Source organism: Colius striatus, chromosome 4, assembly GCF_028858725.1.
Source record: "Colius striatus isolate bColStr4 chromosome 4, bColStr4.1.hap1, whole genome shotgun sequence".
Classification (NCBI taxonomy): Eukaryota; Metazoa; Chordata; class Aves; order Coliiformes; family Coliidae; genus Colius; species Colius striatus.
Genome location: NC_084762.1, coordinates 83,515,503 through 83,531,108, shown reverse-complemented (window position 1 = coordinate 83,531,108; position 15,606 = coordinate 83,515,503). Strand labels below are relative to the sequence as shown.

The following is a 15,606-nucleotide window of genomic DNA, read 5'->3' as shown; positions in this document are numbered from 1 at the left end:
TGGGCACGTTAAACCTCCCTTTGACTCATAATCCTCCAGAAACATTCTACCTTTTAACCTCGTGCAAGAGTAAAACCAGCATGACAGAGACGTAAGTGGGCCAGGGCCTGTACAATCTACACCATCCCGTTTCCTTCTTGCCCTCAGCAGGCAGTGGTATGGGCTGCTGGGTAGGGCACCAACCTCTCCCTTGAGAAACCAGGTTTCCTTTTCCTGGTCCACTGCAGGTCTTCCCTGTGAGGCCTTCAGCAACCAAGTCATTTGGTGTCTGTGTCTGAGTTTCCCACCTGTGAAATGAGAATAGCAATCCTCCTCTTTCCAGGAGAACCTTTGAGGATAAATGCAGTAAATTCTGAGGTGCTCAGATCAGAAGGGGGTTTAGGGAAGCACCACCATGGACTAAAATAAACTGAACTCAGTGGGAGAAAAGGTAACAGTCGTACTGAACTGAACAAGGAAACATGAAGTGCTTTCCATTGTTGTTTAGTGACTTTAATACTTCAGATTTGCTTTTTCTTCTGATGGTTTTATGTTTCAACAGAGATCTACATGTCATGACCAATTCTACAGAATACAGCTGAGACATACAACATGCTCTCAAGTTTTTCTTTTTGTAAGACTGAAAAGAGCCATGTCCTACTTGTTTCTCTGTTTGAGAACTGGTGGCTCACTGTTGTCTGCAGACAAGACCTGGGAATCTTCCTGTGCAGCTCGGGCAGCCTGGCAACCAAGCATGAAATGCACTGGGACACCGGTGTCCAGAGAACTAACTTCACAGTAAATAGATGAAGATGGAACAAACGAGCTACCAGTTTTAAGGTCTCTAATATTTGTTTCAAGTTCAAATGGGAAAATGATGAATGTCACCATTTGTTAGAGTTATAAAGCAAATGCAAAATACAATAATGAGAGGACATGCAAGGTGAGTCAGCCTTGTCATCTGGGTTTGGAAGCTTGAGAGAAGACATCGGTCTAGTGATTTTCCAGTGCTTTTGCTTTACCTTTCTATGAAGGTCAGAGATTTGTGTGATCACCAGTTCTGCTTCTCCCACCTTTTATGGCTGTTTTACAGCTGCATTTTAAGTCACTGTTTTACAGCAGTGTATTTTTTCTCGTGTCAGGACTTAAAACCAATGCATAGAGACAGAAAAAACATGAGAATTAGAACAGACTGATCCTGTATGTACCAATAATCACTGCAGGACTCCTGTCACTTTGGTTATTTCCAGGCATTCATCAAGACAGAAGCAGTCAGTACTCCTGTGAAGCACTTGCTGCGTGTTATCTGAGCACGTTCTAGCAAAGTTTTAGCTTTCTAAAACATGTCCTTTCACTTCTCTTTAGCAATAAGCTCTTCCTTCTCTTTGCAACCTTTGAAGGAAAGCCTCCTCAGAGAGAGCTTATTTACCAGCAGCTACCGCACAGTGGTATCCAAAATAGCAAGAAGTATTTTCTGATTGTAAGAGGAGGGACCTGCACGGTGTTTTAAGACACTCCTTCACTGCAGTTTCACATCAAGATGTTTGATGAATACACTATTTGGCAACTGTGTTCTCATTCCTTTCACCTGAAATTCATTGAGGTAAATGACCTCACCATGTCTCCTCCTTCCATTCTTAAGGAGACTAAGCTCGTGTTCTTCAAGGTCATAGGCTTGGAGGAACTTTTGTATGGGGAAGAGAGAGAAGCTTGCATATATCACCTTTCACACCTGTGCTGAGGATTATGTGTTGTTTCCACATCGCTCCTGCATTCAGACATCCCTGCATGCACATACTGTTTCTGAGTCACATCTGCCTTTTTACCTCCCTGTATAAAGGAATATGAAATTAACTATTGGCTTGTTTCCCTTTTTTTTTGGTGAAAGAATGTAACTGTTTTTTCTTGTGTGTCCTTCCTTAGCTCTTCCTTAAAGTACAGCAAAACTCCTTGCATATTAACAGAAAACTTTATGAAAGTCGCTCTTTATGACTGTAGTTCTTACTTTTATCTTTTCTCTGCCCTTTGTTTGTCTTTGACACTTAAGAGGGAAAGTTCAGCCTTTCCTCACTAAACAAACAGTTTCCATGCAACACTAACCACACTTTGCTATCTGGACTTCTACAAGTAGCTTAAGAGATTTCGCTTGCACCCATCAACCACAATCTTTACACTTCGGGTTTGAATTCTGAAGTTAGATACAAACGCCAATTGAACTTCGACAGCTTCTTCATTGACATCGTGTGTGGGATTCATACTTTGTAGATTTAAACAGGCCAAAAGCTGAGACCTCCACCCCAATGGCTGCAGTTTGTAGCTGTGGCAGGCACAGTCTGGGGTGGGCAGTGTTGCAGGATGGAGGAGAAACCACTCCAGGGATTAGCATCCACCTGCCACATTCTCGTGGCTGACCAGACTTCTCCTCACCAACGTTCGTGCTGCCTCACCTGGCAAACCACTGCACACCATAAGCACTATGTCATTTGGCCTCCTCAAGGAATCTTGGTGCTAATTTTACGTGTCCACTCTCAGGTCATTCAAAGTTGCAAGGTAGTTTTTTGACACCTTCCAAAGACAGAATGAATAACCAGACTACTGCCAAAAATATATTAAGTAACTTTAATGCTGCTTAGCTAAGTCTTTGTTACATACATTCATCCATATACTCCAGTGAAAATGTATTTTGTACAACAGGAAGTATTTTTTAAAAGTATATGGCTCTACATAAAATGTTCACAAAACAAGTTTCAATGCAAGGAGAGAATGAGAAAAATAAATCAGTTAGAGTACAAAACCTCTGGGAGAGAAAACTTTCCAAAAAGATGTAGGAGAATGCGCCATTGCAGTCACTCAGGTCAGCTGAGTGGTTCTGGTGGTCAGAGGGGCCAGCAAGAGCCTGTCCTGGGTCAGCGGGGACTGCAGGGCACTGCTGAGGGTGGCTGGCTCTCAGAGCCTGCTGCCTGACAAGTCTGGTGAAGTTACCTTCAGAGTAGACACCCTCGTCGGCTCAAGGAGATGAGCAGGCCCAGGAATGAAGAAAGCTCTCTCTTCCCTTGCCTGACCACTGCAGAACACTCAGGTGCACTGGCAAAATGCAGTGAGCATGTTGTTTTACGAATGACAAGGCACCTTTGTTCTGCCAGGTTATCAATTTGGCACTGCTCACAGGAGCAGAAATTATTTACTAACATTATTAAAAAGCCCAGTTTCATCATCTGCAAGACAGTTTAAGTGAGAGGGAGCAGAATTTTAAAGCTAAGCTTTAGCTTTGTCGAATTCATTTTCTAAACGTAATCTATAGGGGATATTCAAGATGGGCTCAAGTTTCATTTGTGCCAAAAGCAAATCCCATAGTGGGTGGATTGCTTTGCATTCCACTGCTTCAGTAAGATGCTGCACAGGCATCTGTCCAAAAAACACACCTTTACACCACCGCAGGTTTAGAATGCAACAAATAACACCCTGCAAGAATTGAGGTCAGACATTATTCACCATTTGGTAACATTCCATTCAAATGATATTGACTCACAATACCAAGTAACAAATGTAGCACTTGAAGTAACAAAAACAAAGCTGTACTCCAACAAGGTAAAACAGTGCAAAAATTCCTGTTAAACAAAAATATACCATGTATATACACACAACACAAATGCACTGTTTTGTTTTGCACTATAAATAGATCCAATAAAGCTAAGTACCTAAAACTAATGAAGGGTTGACTTACAGTCCTCAGCAGTTTCCACCTACTAAGGAACAGGGTAAGCTTTCAGGATCAGATGCCCAGAGCTGGATATGGCTATAGAAAAATATCAAAAGATCTCACTGGATGGATACTGAAAATATTTTTCCTGTACATCAAAGTTAATAATATATTACTAAATTGGTATCACCAAGTCAGCTTGGGCTCTGATCATGCAAGGAGCAGCACACAGAAGCTCCAGGACCCTATGAGGATCCTCAGGGCTCTTCCTGCAGGGAACAAACTGGAACTCTGCAAAACACTTCAGGCTTAATCCCAGGACCTAACAATTGGGGAGCTTTTTAGCTGCCTACGCAGTTAACATTTTGTTTTAGCTTCAATCTTCTTCCTCTTATGATGTAGCAGTAGAATTCTGTTATCTGCTATTGACACATCTATTTATCCCTGAACTCTGCCATACCACACAATGGGCATGCTTCTCATGAGTACACAAGTCAAAATTAGAAAGGGAAGAGATGCAAACTTGTTTTCTGTTAAGGAAATCCTGATTAGGGCTTATTTGCATTTCAGCACTTTAAAACAGATTCTAAGGAAAACAAAAACAAAACAAAGTCTTTTTGGGATTTAGATTACAGTAAAACAGACAAATAGAGTTAATTTGATCTGAAGTGGAACATTCAGGCATCAACATCTCTCCAACTGCTATAGCCTCCATCTCCTTAGTGCCAGGGCTGTGCTGCAACCGTAACAAACAGCTGTTGCAAAGGCAAAAATCTAGAGGAGGAGCAGAAGAAAACAGAAAAAAAAATGAATCACCCGTTAGATTGTTCTGCATTTCTTTTTTCTATTCTAAATGAATACAGGACACAAATGATTCTAAACTTACCTCTCCCAGCCAAAATGCTTAAGATGGGTGTGGGATCCTTTGAAGTTTTCTCATACACCTTTCTGTTATAACCCCACTATTGTATTTAACTTGCTTGCTTCAGAAGATTTTGTGCAATAGAGTAAAAATCAGAATGTCTGGAGAAGTTATGGTACAAAGGAATCGTGTGTACATACACCATGTATTTCAGTTTTCTCTCATCTAAACTGACCAAACATTAGAATCATAGAATGGTAGGGGTTGGAAGGGACCTTTAGAGGTCACCTAGTTCAACTCCCCTGCAGAAGCAGACCTTAATCTCAGACTTGTTTCAAAGTGAATGCCTTTACCAGCAAACAACCAAGAAGATATCCCTCTAACCAGCAGAAATCTTTTACTAGCAAAAATACCTAAATGGCTTCAAATCTTCCCTCCTTGGCCAGAAAACCAGGCATTTGAACAACTTCCTGGGAAGTGCCAGGAAGTGCTACTGCTGAAGAACTGAACTGACCAGATCTGAACTGCAGGTCATGCCCCAGCGAGCCTGAATCTATCATGTAAGCAAGAAGGAAAAGAATGAGAAACTGAACATCTGAAAAAAACAGTTCCTCATACTGTCCAGTGCTAATGACAGATTCTGACTCTTAGAATATATGAATTCAACCATGTCACACCAACCTATCTCATGTTTTCCATACAAGCACTAATTTGATAGTTAAAGTTTTGAATAGATGCAACATTGTATAATTATCACCCATATAAAAGGAATATATGTATTTCTCATCATAGTATACAAAGCAATCTTAAAGGACAAAAAGTTAGCTCCAAGTAGATCACAGGATTGTTCTAATGAAGTGTTTCAAAGGATTGCATTTTTTTTCTATGTTCTGACTTTCTAATTATATACTTTGGGGAAAAAATGCACAGATGCAAAAGATCATCAGATTCACCTTTTCCCAGTATTTCTTACTTAAAAAATACTGAGGCAAGTTACAAAAGAGTCTCCTCCTCTCCTATCTTGACAGGGATTTGAGGGGCTTGAAGAACTCAATTCTCCCTTGGAAAAATAGTATGGAAAGCGGAAAGGATCAAGTGGGAGTCATCAGTATCCTGCTGTGACACAAAATGTCTGGAGTGACCATATATTCAGTGAGACCTGAACACACTGATCAAGGACTGAAGAGCTATACTTAAGGGTAGAATTTGAGATACTTGCTTAGCTCAGGCGCAGCTATGAGCAAACACCTCTGTCCTTGTGCCCTATGGCCACAGAGTGACAGATGTGCTCAAGTGTGCTGCTGCCCAATGAGTAATGGGGAGGCACTCTGGACATGGGAGACTTACAAGTCCAGCTCACCTCAAGCCAGAGACTGGCTTGGCAAAGCAAAAGGCCTTTCCTTTTCATTCTTCACTTGTAGAGAGAATGTGAACTTTACCTTCATACGTTTTTATCTTAAGACGAGCTGTACTGTGCAAAATTTATGGTGTATTTAGTTTTAAGGACAACAGATACACACAGAGAGGTTTAGAAGCTTAATAAACATACACAGTTCCCCAAAGTGTGCAAGGCCCTCTAGATGGCACAATGAAAATAAAAGCAGGAGCTTCAGTTCTTTAAGTTAAATCTACTGGCACACCTCCACTTGCCCTTCAGGAGCCCAGCCAGGAAGAAAGCTAGAGCCTGGTGTATTTTCTGACTCAGCTATGCACACCCATATTCCCAGATATGGTGGTGATGCAATTACAGTGAGAAAAATGCAGCTCAGGCTATCAATAAAAGCATTTGAATCCTTGCCACAGGAAACAGCAGGGCCCTTACAGGTAACTTTTATGCCTGATGTAGTAAGTACAGATCTGTACTTAACAAGCAGCTAGTCCAAAGTTTGTTCCCCCTGATATGTCCAGGACTATCTAAATGGCATATAAAAAGCAACTGATAGTTTGAGCACAGGCATGAAATTCAGACCTGATGCTTCAATAAAGGCTCAGCTGTGGTCTTTTTCTTCTGTGTTAATAACCAGCACTGCTTTTACAAAGTAGCTCAGCTAAAAACCATAAGCTGTAGCAATCACATATTCAAAACACTCCAGTAGCAACTGAGCACCAATCACACTGCGTTAGCTTGTTCCAATATTTTGTCAGACACTACTTGCTGCTCTCAAAGACAATCCTCTCACTTGTGGCTCTTCTTTTAGATTTCCAAGTTGAACACTTGGCTACAAGGGCCCGCAACAGACTTGTGTTCTTCAGATACAAACAGATGAAATACGTACCGAGGCTGCTATGCTTATGTTATACTCATGATCAGCTAGAATCCTCTCTTGAGCGGTGGAATTGAACTTGCGGGGAAAGTGATGCAGAGATGTAGTTGCTGCTTGCAGTAGAAAAGCTCCAAAATAAAAGACAAAAGTGGCCCCATGGAAAAGAAAATCCTGAAAAGCAAATAACAGAATCAATCTGAGCTGCAACATGCATTGAACGCTCCCAGTCTCTGTATAAATGGAACCCAACACGAGCGCTGATAGCACTAACTCCAAATAAGCAGTGTTGAATCGACCCCAGAGCTCAACCCAGACATGTTCTCACAGCTGTGTGCAACTAGAAGCAACTCACTAATAGAATTAGTGATAAAGGGCTACTCTCCCTTTCCTCAAACTCTATATTCTTTCACATGCTCATCTCTACATATATATGTTGACCTTTGCTCCCTCCACACTTAGATTCTGCTTCTGTAAATGCCCAGCAACACCTCAGCCTCGACACAGCTGAAGTTTACTTCCCAATACAACCAGAATCCAAGAATTGTGACACTTCCTCAACACTCTCTGAATTGGCTCTACCCAAAACACAGTAATTGGGAAGTACATCACAATACTGGGGAATAAAATGCCTGAGACTTGAGAAGACAGGAGTTAGGATGTACTTTAAATATGCTTCTCTCCTGCCCTTGTTCAGGCTGTCTCATTCTCTGTGGTGAATGACAACTGAACTGGTTTAATCATCTCTCATTTCTGGATTTTATTACTGGAGCACATGAAAATGCAGCTCTGGTACCTACATCCCTTTGCGATTTGTCCTTCAGAGTCCAGTGTCCCATGCAGCAAGACCCAGTGGAAGGTGTTTGTGTCCATGGCAGTGGGGTTGGAACTAGATGATTTTTAATGTCACTAGAAATTCTACAATTCTGTGATTCCCTCAGTCTCCAGCTCTGCTGTAATCACAAAATGGTAGGGGTTGGAAGGGACCTCTAGAGATCATCCAGTCCAACTCCCTGCCAAAGCAGGTCCACCTAGATCAGGTCACGCAGGAATGTGTCCAGGTGGGTTTTGAAGATCTCCAGAGGAGATTCCACATCCTCCCTGGGCAGCCTGTGCCGGGGCTCCTCCACTCTCACAGTAAAGAAGTTTGTCCTTGTGTTTAAGTGGAACTTCTTGTGTTTCAGCTTGTGATTATTACCCCTGTACCTCATAAAAAATGTCTCTACCTCATAAAAAGTAGTAGGGATGTAGTTCAGCATGAGAGTGCTGAAATGTTGGAGAAGCTGCAGTGCTCTGCTGCAACTAGGGAGGGACTTCTGACCATTTGCTTGCTCAAGCTTCCCCCTGCTCACTCGAGCTGGCAGACACACACACAGCTTTAATGCTCCCACCTACACAGACCATGTCAGGCTGCACACAGCTGTCACTGTGGGACAAATACTGGACGCTGTATCATGGCCCAACACACCAAACACAGCACCAGATTCCAGCAGCTTGTAATGCCTGTGTGACTCCATAGGTAATCAAGTAGATCCAGGACATCTGGGCTGCTAAACATCTAGTGTGCAGCTATTACACTTTTGCAACCACTGCTCGTGACAGAGCACATTAGGTCCACAAGGAACACAGTGCTGACTGCGTACAGGAGAGGTATTTTCAGAAGACAAACGCTTTCATTTCCTTCACTCTCCTCATGAACCCTCTAATTTCCTTCTCCTGGCAGCAATTATAGTGAAGCTAGGTAGCATCAGTAAGGTTCCATGTTCATATAGGTATGGTTTCTGTGACCAAAAAACGCACGATCTTACAGGGGCAGGTTTTTTGGATTTTAGTAGCTGTTAGCACGGTGCCTAACTCTCCCTTGTCCCTACACTTGTACAATCACTGAAAGCTCACACAAAGCACATGTAAAACACCACCAGATCTGCATGACATGGTAGTTCACATCTAATTTTGTAAATGAGTGCACTGTGAGTCAGGCTGTAAAGGACAGTATTTGTCATACCATCTGGTTTAATACAGCGAGGTACAGTAAGATGTACCTCTATAAGATCTGTGTTTTACCTCACCTTTTCACTGTTTAGTATCTTTATTATTTAAGTATTTGCATTAGTATCGATGGATCACACAAGGCACAACTAAATGCAGAGCTGTCAGAACCTCTGATAATGCTACTTTACAAACTTGCATTTAAACTCCTGGAGTCTTAAACTACATTTGTTCAGGAATCTCTATATGAAGCTGTAGTACTCCAATATAACTGAGTCATGATTCTTCCCATTTTTTACCTAATTTAATGACCTGCGATGTTTGAGCTATTTTGTAAATTTAATTCATGAAATAGCAAAATCATTCCCTTATCTAAATCAATGCCAACTTAAAAAAAAGGTACACCTTTTTATTTTATAGCAATAAACATAGTTTTAGTGTTTCTAGTATTATTTACTTGCAACAGAAGGTAAGTGCTGCTAAAGAGTTTAGTGCCAACAAGTTACAGAACATTTGGGTACCTGCAAATGGTCAACTGATCTCTCTAGTGTTCGTTTCATGGACGTCTATAAGGGGCTGGATTTCATCTACCATGTTAGAGACAAAACAATTCACTCTGCATTTTTTTAACATGTTGACTTAGTTATGATAGCTTGTTGGTTTAAGCTACAGTCTCACAGATGTAGCTTTTATACAAACCATGTAGCAGTTTCCTGACACCAAAAGGCTTTTTTGTAATTTATCATATACACGGGGACAAAGTTACCAGTACAAGAAATCACTTCCAGCATCAAGTAGCCAAGAATGTGTACAACACACTAGAACGATTGTAACAAGACCAACATCTGTATCACACTTTCAGTTTATAGATGGCTATGTCCTCACCCAGCAACTCTTACAAGAGATGCCTGACTGCAAATTGGCAAACAGTTTCAATGAAACCCAGGACACCACTAATTTACTTAAGTTATGCACATGCTCAAAAGCTTTGTTGCATCATAACCTGTGAGGGTGTTGCAGCATGAATCCCTGTGAAGGTCTCTGTAATTTTAACTTGTTAGTAGTCTAATTGCTGCCTATATCTTGCTGGAAAGCTGACACTGTATGTATGTGCATTTGCTACCAAAGCACTAAAGTTTGTTTTAATACAATCCAGTCTGTTACCACTGACAGACTCTGAAGTTACAGCCCCATACTCACGAAACTCTACAAATTGCTTTAAAGACTTTTTGTTTAAAAGGGCTGTCTGTAAATATCTTGAGCAGGTAAAAAACCACAGATGTTGAGAATGAAGCATGCAGTTCCAGCTACAATCCAGAAAGCAGATGATAGGGAAACTAAGCTGCACAGAAAGGTGGCAGTGATCAGCAGTTACAAACAGCCACTCTTTAATAACCCTTTTGGAAATTCCCATTCTGACCATAGTTTTGCCACCTCCTATTATTCCCTTCCAGTAATATAAGACAGAGTGATACCATCTCGTGCTCAACTACTTGAGCGTTAAAAGTTCAAAGCAAAAAACAGTTAATGATAACAAAGGAGTACCTAAATTACCAGCCAATAACTTGAGGTATCCATGTGGTTGGTAAAAACTGGACTCAACAGCTTCCCCTTTTTAATAGGAAGGTACACTCTGTGAGAACTACAGGCATAAACCATAGCAATCCACTAAGGTAAGAATCAAGTCTACTCTTCACAACGCAGAAAAGCTGAGCAGAGTACAGTGACATCTGTAGTCTCACCGGGCTTCCTCTAAGAAAGATAAACGTTAAGTCTCCAAAAAAGATACTAAGCTGTATCATACTGCAGATTATGCTGTCTTTGACTACCTAGTAGCCACTCACTGATGCTGCCTTAAGGAATTGACCAAAAAGTCAGCAGAAGACTTTCTTAGGAACTGGAAGAAACTTCCTGGGTCCTTCAGTCCCGTCCATCCTATTTCACACAACCAGATCCCACAAGGTGTTCATAAGTTTATATCTTCCTTTACAATATTAGGTGTATCTTTCTAATTCCATTATTCACAGGGTGCTACCACCACTTGTCTAACAGTCAGAAAACATATTCTGATTTCCAGTCTACAATTACTTCTGGCCATTTAAATCAATTTGTTGTCACGCTGTGCTAAACAAAGTCCTCTTCCTGCTGATCACGCATTTTATGTGCTCATAGAGGACAAGTACACTCCTTCAATTAGTTTCAAAAGCTAGACTCTTTTAGCCTCCATCATAAAACAGATCCTGTCATCCTTGTAGCCCTACTTTTTATTTTTACAATTTTGAACTCCTCTGTTTTGAAAAACCTTCTCCTAGAACAGCAGGTCAGGCATTAAGACCTAGGATCAGCACTGCTCATGAAATGATTTTCAGTTCATAAAAATGTCCTGGTCCTCATTGGAATAGAGTTGACTTTCTTCCCAGTAGCTGCTACAGGGCTGTGTTTTGGATTTAGTGTGAGAATAATGTCCATAACACATTGATGCTTTAGTTGTTGCTAAGCAATGCTTACACCAAGTGAAGAACTTCTCAGTTTCAGTTTCCCATGCAAGTGAGGAGGTACACAAGAGGCTGGGATTATATAAACTGGGGGTAACTGTCTGGGATGGGCAGATCACTGCTGGAGCAGCAGTCAATGGGTAGTGAGCAATTGCATTGGGCATCACTTGTCTTTTCTTGGGTTTTGTCTCTTTTTGTAATACACCTTTTCATTTCAATTATTACATTTTAATATTATTATATTAAATTTAATTTTAGTTATTAAACTCTTCTTAACCCACGAGTTCTAGTTTTCTTTCTCAATTCTCCTCACCAACTCACTGAGCAAGTGACTGTGTGGTGCTTAGGTGCTGGCTAGGGCAGCACAACAAAAACAGAGGGAATCCTTAAATAGAGAAAACAACTTACCACCTGGTTCCAGTTGACAGCAATTCTATTGGCATAACCGAAGAGGAACACGCAGAGGAACACAATGGACAGGAACCACGCAGTCACTGCTACGAACATGACCCATCCCTGAAGCAGTGGCAGTGGAACTTGGGTGGAAGCTACCAAAATCCAGACTATCGTTCCAAAGAGCTGCAACGAAAGGAATACAGATGACAAACTGAGAGAGAAACTTTATTCAGTCCTTTCTACCTAAGAACTAACATCACACATCAACACGTCCTCAGACTGCTCCTAGGAACCGAGAGGAAGTACTCGGGAGTACTTCAGAAGTACTCGGGAGAGCTCAAGGGCTTCTCTCAGAAGTGACAGGCATTAAGTACTGGTAAGACCAGAGACACTCTGAAATTCTTAAAAGCTCTTTAAATAGTCTCAATTTACAAAATCTGAATATAAAAACCCAGGTGACTTGTGTGCTGCTGTAAATGTTACCCTAACTCTCATTTTGAGGGAAATAAAGAAATGTGAATATATGGTTCAGATGTACACAAACCTCTATACACACAGTTAGTGTGACAAGGATGTACATCAAACCTGGATTCAGTCTCATAACTGTTTAGTTTTATAGTCCTAATCAGATGAGTTACAGGAAGTAGATGAACCTGCATCTTCTTTTTCAATGTATTTGCAGTAAGAAGTTTTAAGAGAATACATTAAGCAATAAAGTGAAAGAGAAAACTTGAATAAAGGGTAAGAGTTGCTTATTATATTGCAATGACTAGAAAAACATACATCTTTTCCAAATTATCATAACCCAGGGAAGAATTCAGCACCACTAGTTTTCAGCATACTGATGCAGTGAGCAAGTGGTGGGGATACTCTGCTGTGACGTGGCGATGGAGAATTTACATACTCTAAAGCTTGTCTGGCTTAATAACCTCTTGACCTAAGGAAGGGTACTATTTCTCCCTGCAAATCATGTCTCTTTATAAAAAAGGATAACAGGAGAAAATCATAATTACCATCTGAAGTATGTTTATTACAGAAAGACTTCACTTCATAACCCAACCTGCTATGTAGTGACAGCTCCAATCAATTTCCAAGCAAGTTACTACTTTCCTGTTTAAATCCTACAGATTTACAACCACAGAGTCTGAGGTTACATTCTCAGATTCTGAGAACTTTCTTTTGAATCCAGGTTGGATGTGAGATACCTTTCAAAAGACATCTGCTATGAAATTAGTTGGTTTCTGTTACATTGAAGCAGCATAAATGTGAAGATGCATTGCTAGTCTCTGTTCAAAGCTCCCAAGCATTTATGTATTAGCCCTCAAGTTGTTCTCTGTGGTTCTGTTTTTAACTGTTCTTTAGTTCCACAAGGCTGCAGGTGCAAGTCTGTTACTCAGAGACCTGATAGTGATGGGCAGTGAGGAAGCAGAAGTGTCTGTTAAATAAAAAGAGCAGTACTTTGAATGTGCCACCTTGCAGGCTCATTTAAAAATACATTTAGAAATCTACTGCAGAGGCTGCTAACCTTAACACCCACTGTTGTGTCATTTCCCTCACACTACACCTCTCCAGTGTGGCTGTCAGAAGTATAACAGGTTCGCCAATGAAATTAACCTTTTGTCCCTTCTGGCTCAGAGCCCAATTTAGTGCCTGGGCTTGCACTCAGAGCTCTTTTGCTCGATGTAGTTTTACACCTTGCAGGGTGGGATCCATCTCACAGACTGGGGCCCCAGCAGTATTCTGCTCTTACACCAAAAAAAAAACAGAGAATAAAGTCAGGTAAGTCCTGCCAAAGCTCTTTCTTTCCCTCCTACTAACTAGTACCATGGCTTTGTAGAGCCTCATACTCAGTACAAAGGTCCTCAGCACTGCATATGCCACTGAGATATTACAGGTGGATGGACTAAATGATCTCTAAAGGTCCCTTCCAACCCCTACCATTCTATGATTCTATGAAATAAAACACACTTGTAGGAGTTCACAAAAGACTTGTAACAGATGCACACAAGCAAAACCCAGGGTAACTCTCCATGTGGGGTTTCTGGGTCGGGAACTTTGTGGCTCAAAGTCCTCAGCCGATCACACACCTCTCCGCGAGGCCCATCTCTACGGGCACCCCGGTGCCACTCGGCCATGGCTGGGAGGAAGCGCCGGGCCGCCCGGTCCGCTGTGAACAACCGCGCCAGGGCAACCGGACGGAGCGGGGACGGGCCCCGCTGCCCCCCGCGGGAGTAGCACCCTGTTCCAGAGCCCGGCCTCGGTCCCGGAGCGCGGCCGCCGAGGCTCCCCTCCACTGCAGCCTCGGCCGACCGCACCTTTCCAACTCACAAAATGGCAGGTGAGGAGGGCGGGCGACGCGGGGCTGCTGCTCGGCGGCCCCCGGGCACGTCCCGCCCCGGCTCCAACCACCACCGCCTCGGCGGGACGGAGACGGACGCGGGGCCGCTGAGGGGAGGGAAAAGCGCGGGAAGGCCGGTGGCCGCCCCCTCAGCCCCGCACTCACGATCTCCAGGAAGATGACGGCTCCCGAGTAGGTGCGCAGGATCTCCAGGCCGGAGGGCAAAGTGACCCGGGGGGGCGGGAAGTAGGCGGCGGGGTTGGGAGGCGGCGGCATGGACGAGCCTCCTCTGGGCAACATGTTGCTGTGACGGCGGCGGCTGCTGCAGCCGAGCGCGGCGGGACCGGCCGAGCCGCGGCCAGGTGGGCGAGGAGGAGGAAGAAGCAGGTGCGAGTGAGCTTCTGCGCGCCTGCCCCGGCCGCCTCCCCCCTGCCCGCCCCAGCGCCGGGCCCGCCCCGCCGCCTCGCCTTGCCTCGCCTCGCATCGCCTCGCCTCGCCCGGGCCGACGGCCGCGGGGTGCCGGGAGCGGACCTGCCCCGCTTCACCACGCCCGGCAGAGCCCCCGGGCCGCCCTGGACCGAGACAGTGGGGGTGCGGGCGGGCCGAGGCAGCGTGTCCCGGCCCCGCACTGTGCCCGGTAGCGGGGCGGGCTGGAAGGCACTGCAGGTTCGGATGGGCGTCCGGCTTCCCCGAGAAGCCGCCCACGTCCTTCTCCGGCCGATGGCTTTGGCTTCCCCGGGAGCGCTCCCAGTGTGGGCGCCGGAGCGCAGCGCTCCGCTGTCACCAGTCCTGAGTCAGATCCAGCCAGGCTTGGGCGTTATTTCCTAATGCGAGTTTGCAGAAGGTTGTTATTTACCACCTGGTTACAGACATTTGAGGCCTCACAATTAGGAGATTGCAATATTTTTTTTTTTCCCCCAATTTTATTTTTTTTCCTTTTTAAGGGAAAATTTTTTCTTATTCAAAATACCAAAAACGTTTCATGTGTATCTTTTCACTCTGACTCAACTGTGCATAACTACTTAAAAGTAATAGTAGATGTTTGTTTGACGTAAAAGCTTCAGGTAGGTGACAGTCGAGAAAGATACATGTTCATCCAACCACCTACAATGCGTTTTCTCATGCTTCTTGGTATAAATGGCCTTCCCCAGATGAAGGATGTGGCAGCATCCAGTGTTTTCGTTATTCCTTCTTGTGTGGCTTAGGATGGAGTGTCCTGTAGCTGGGATGACTCAGCACTGTTTCACCCAGTGTTTTCCCGTGCAGTGTTTCTATGTGTGTATCCTCAACATATGATGCTGCAATTTTAAAGACTACATTTTTTTTAAGAAGATTTCATGCAAATGCATGCAGCTGCTCTGGAGGTTGAACCAGCAAGGGCATTAACATTATATTCCTTTACTTTTCACAATTGTGCTCTAGTGATGATAAGAAATGCCTCACCCTGAGATGCCTGTCTTCCCTGCCCCAACCCAAGCTCTAGGTGGGGAGCGGTTGGCCCTTCTAAACACAACTTGTGTGCTTCCAGTGTATCTGGTACATAAACAGGTTTGGGATGCTTCTAAGATGCTGTAATAGCCACTTAG

General features: G+C 43.4%; 1 protein-coding gene across 1 annotated transcript; it reads right to left on the bottom strand.

The window, feature by feature from the left end:
• Nucleotides 1–2,612: 2,612 nt before the first annotated feature.
• MAL2 (mal, T cell differentiation protein 2) lies at nucleotides 2,613–14,437 on the bottom strand. Its single transcript, XM_061995415.1, has 4 exons — nucleotides 14,186–14,437; nucleotides 11,695–11,865; nucleotides 6,818–6,976; nucleotides 2,613–4,453 (listed from the first exon to the last, which is right to left on the bottom strand). The coding sequence occupies exons 1-4, from the start codon at nucleotides 14,318–14,320 to the stop codon at nucleotides 4,382–4,384; spliced, it is 537 nt and encodes a 178-aa protein (XP_061851399.1). The 5' UTR covers nucleotides 14,321–14,437; the 3' UTR covers nucleotides 2,613–4,381.
• Between the last annotated feature and the right edge of the window lie 1,169 nt (nucleotides 14,438–15,606).

Bases quoted from the DNA above. Each gene is read 5' to 3' on its own strand.
- MAL2 (XM_061995415.1), bottom strand. From the start codon at position 14,320: ATGTTGCCCAGAGGAGGCTCGTCCATGCCGCCGCCTCCCAACCCCGCC. The intron at 6,977-11,694 runs GTAAGTTGTTTT...TTTGCTTTTCAG, and splicing joins CTGTCAACTGGAACCAGGTG to GATTTTCTTTTCCATGGGGC. The intron at 4,454-6,817 runs GTACGTATTTCA...CTCCTCCTCTAG, and splicing joins ACATAAGCATAGCAGCCTCG to ATTTTTGCCTTTGCAACAGC.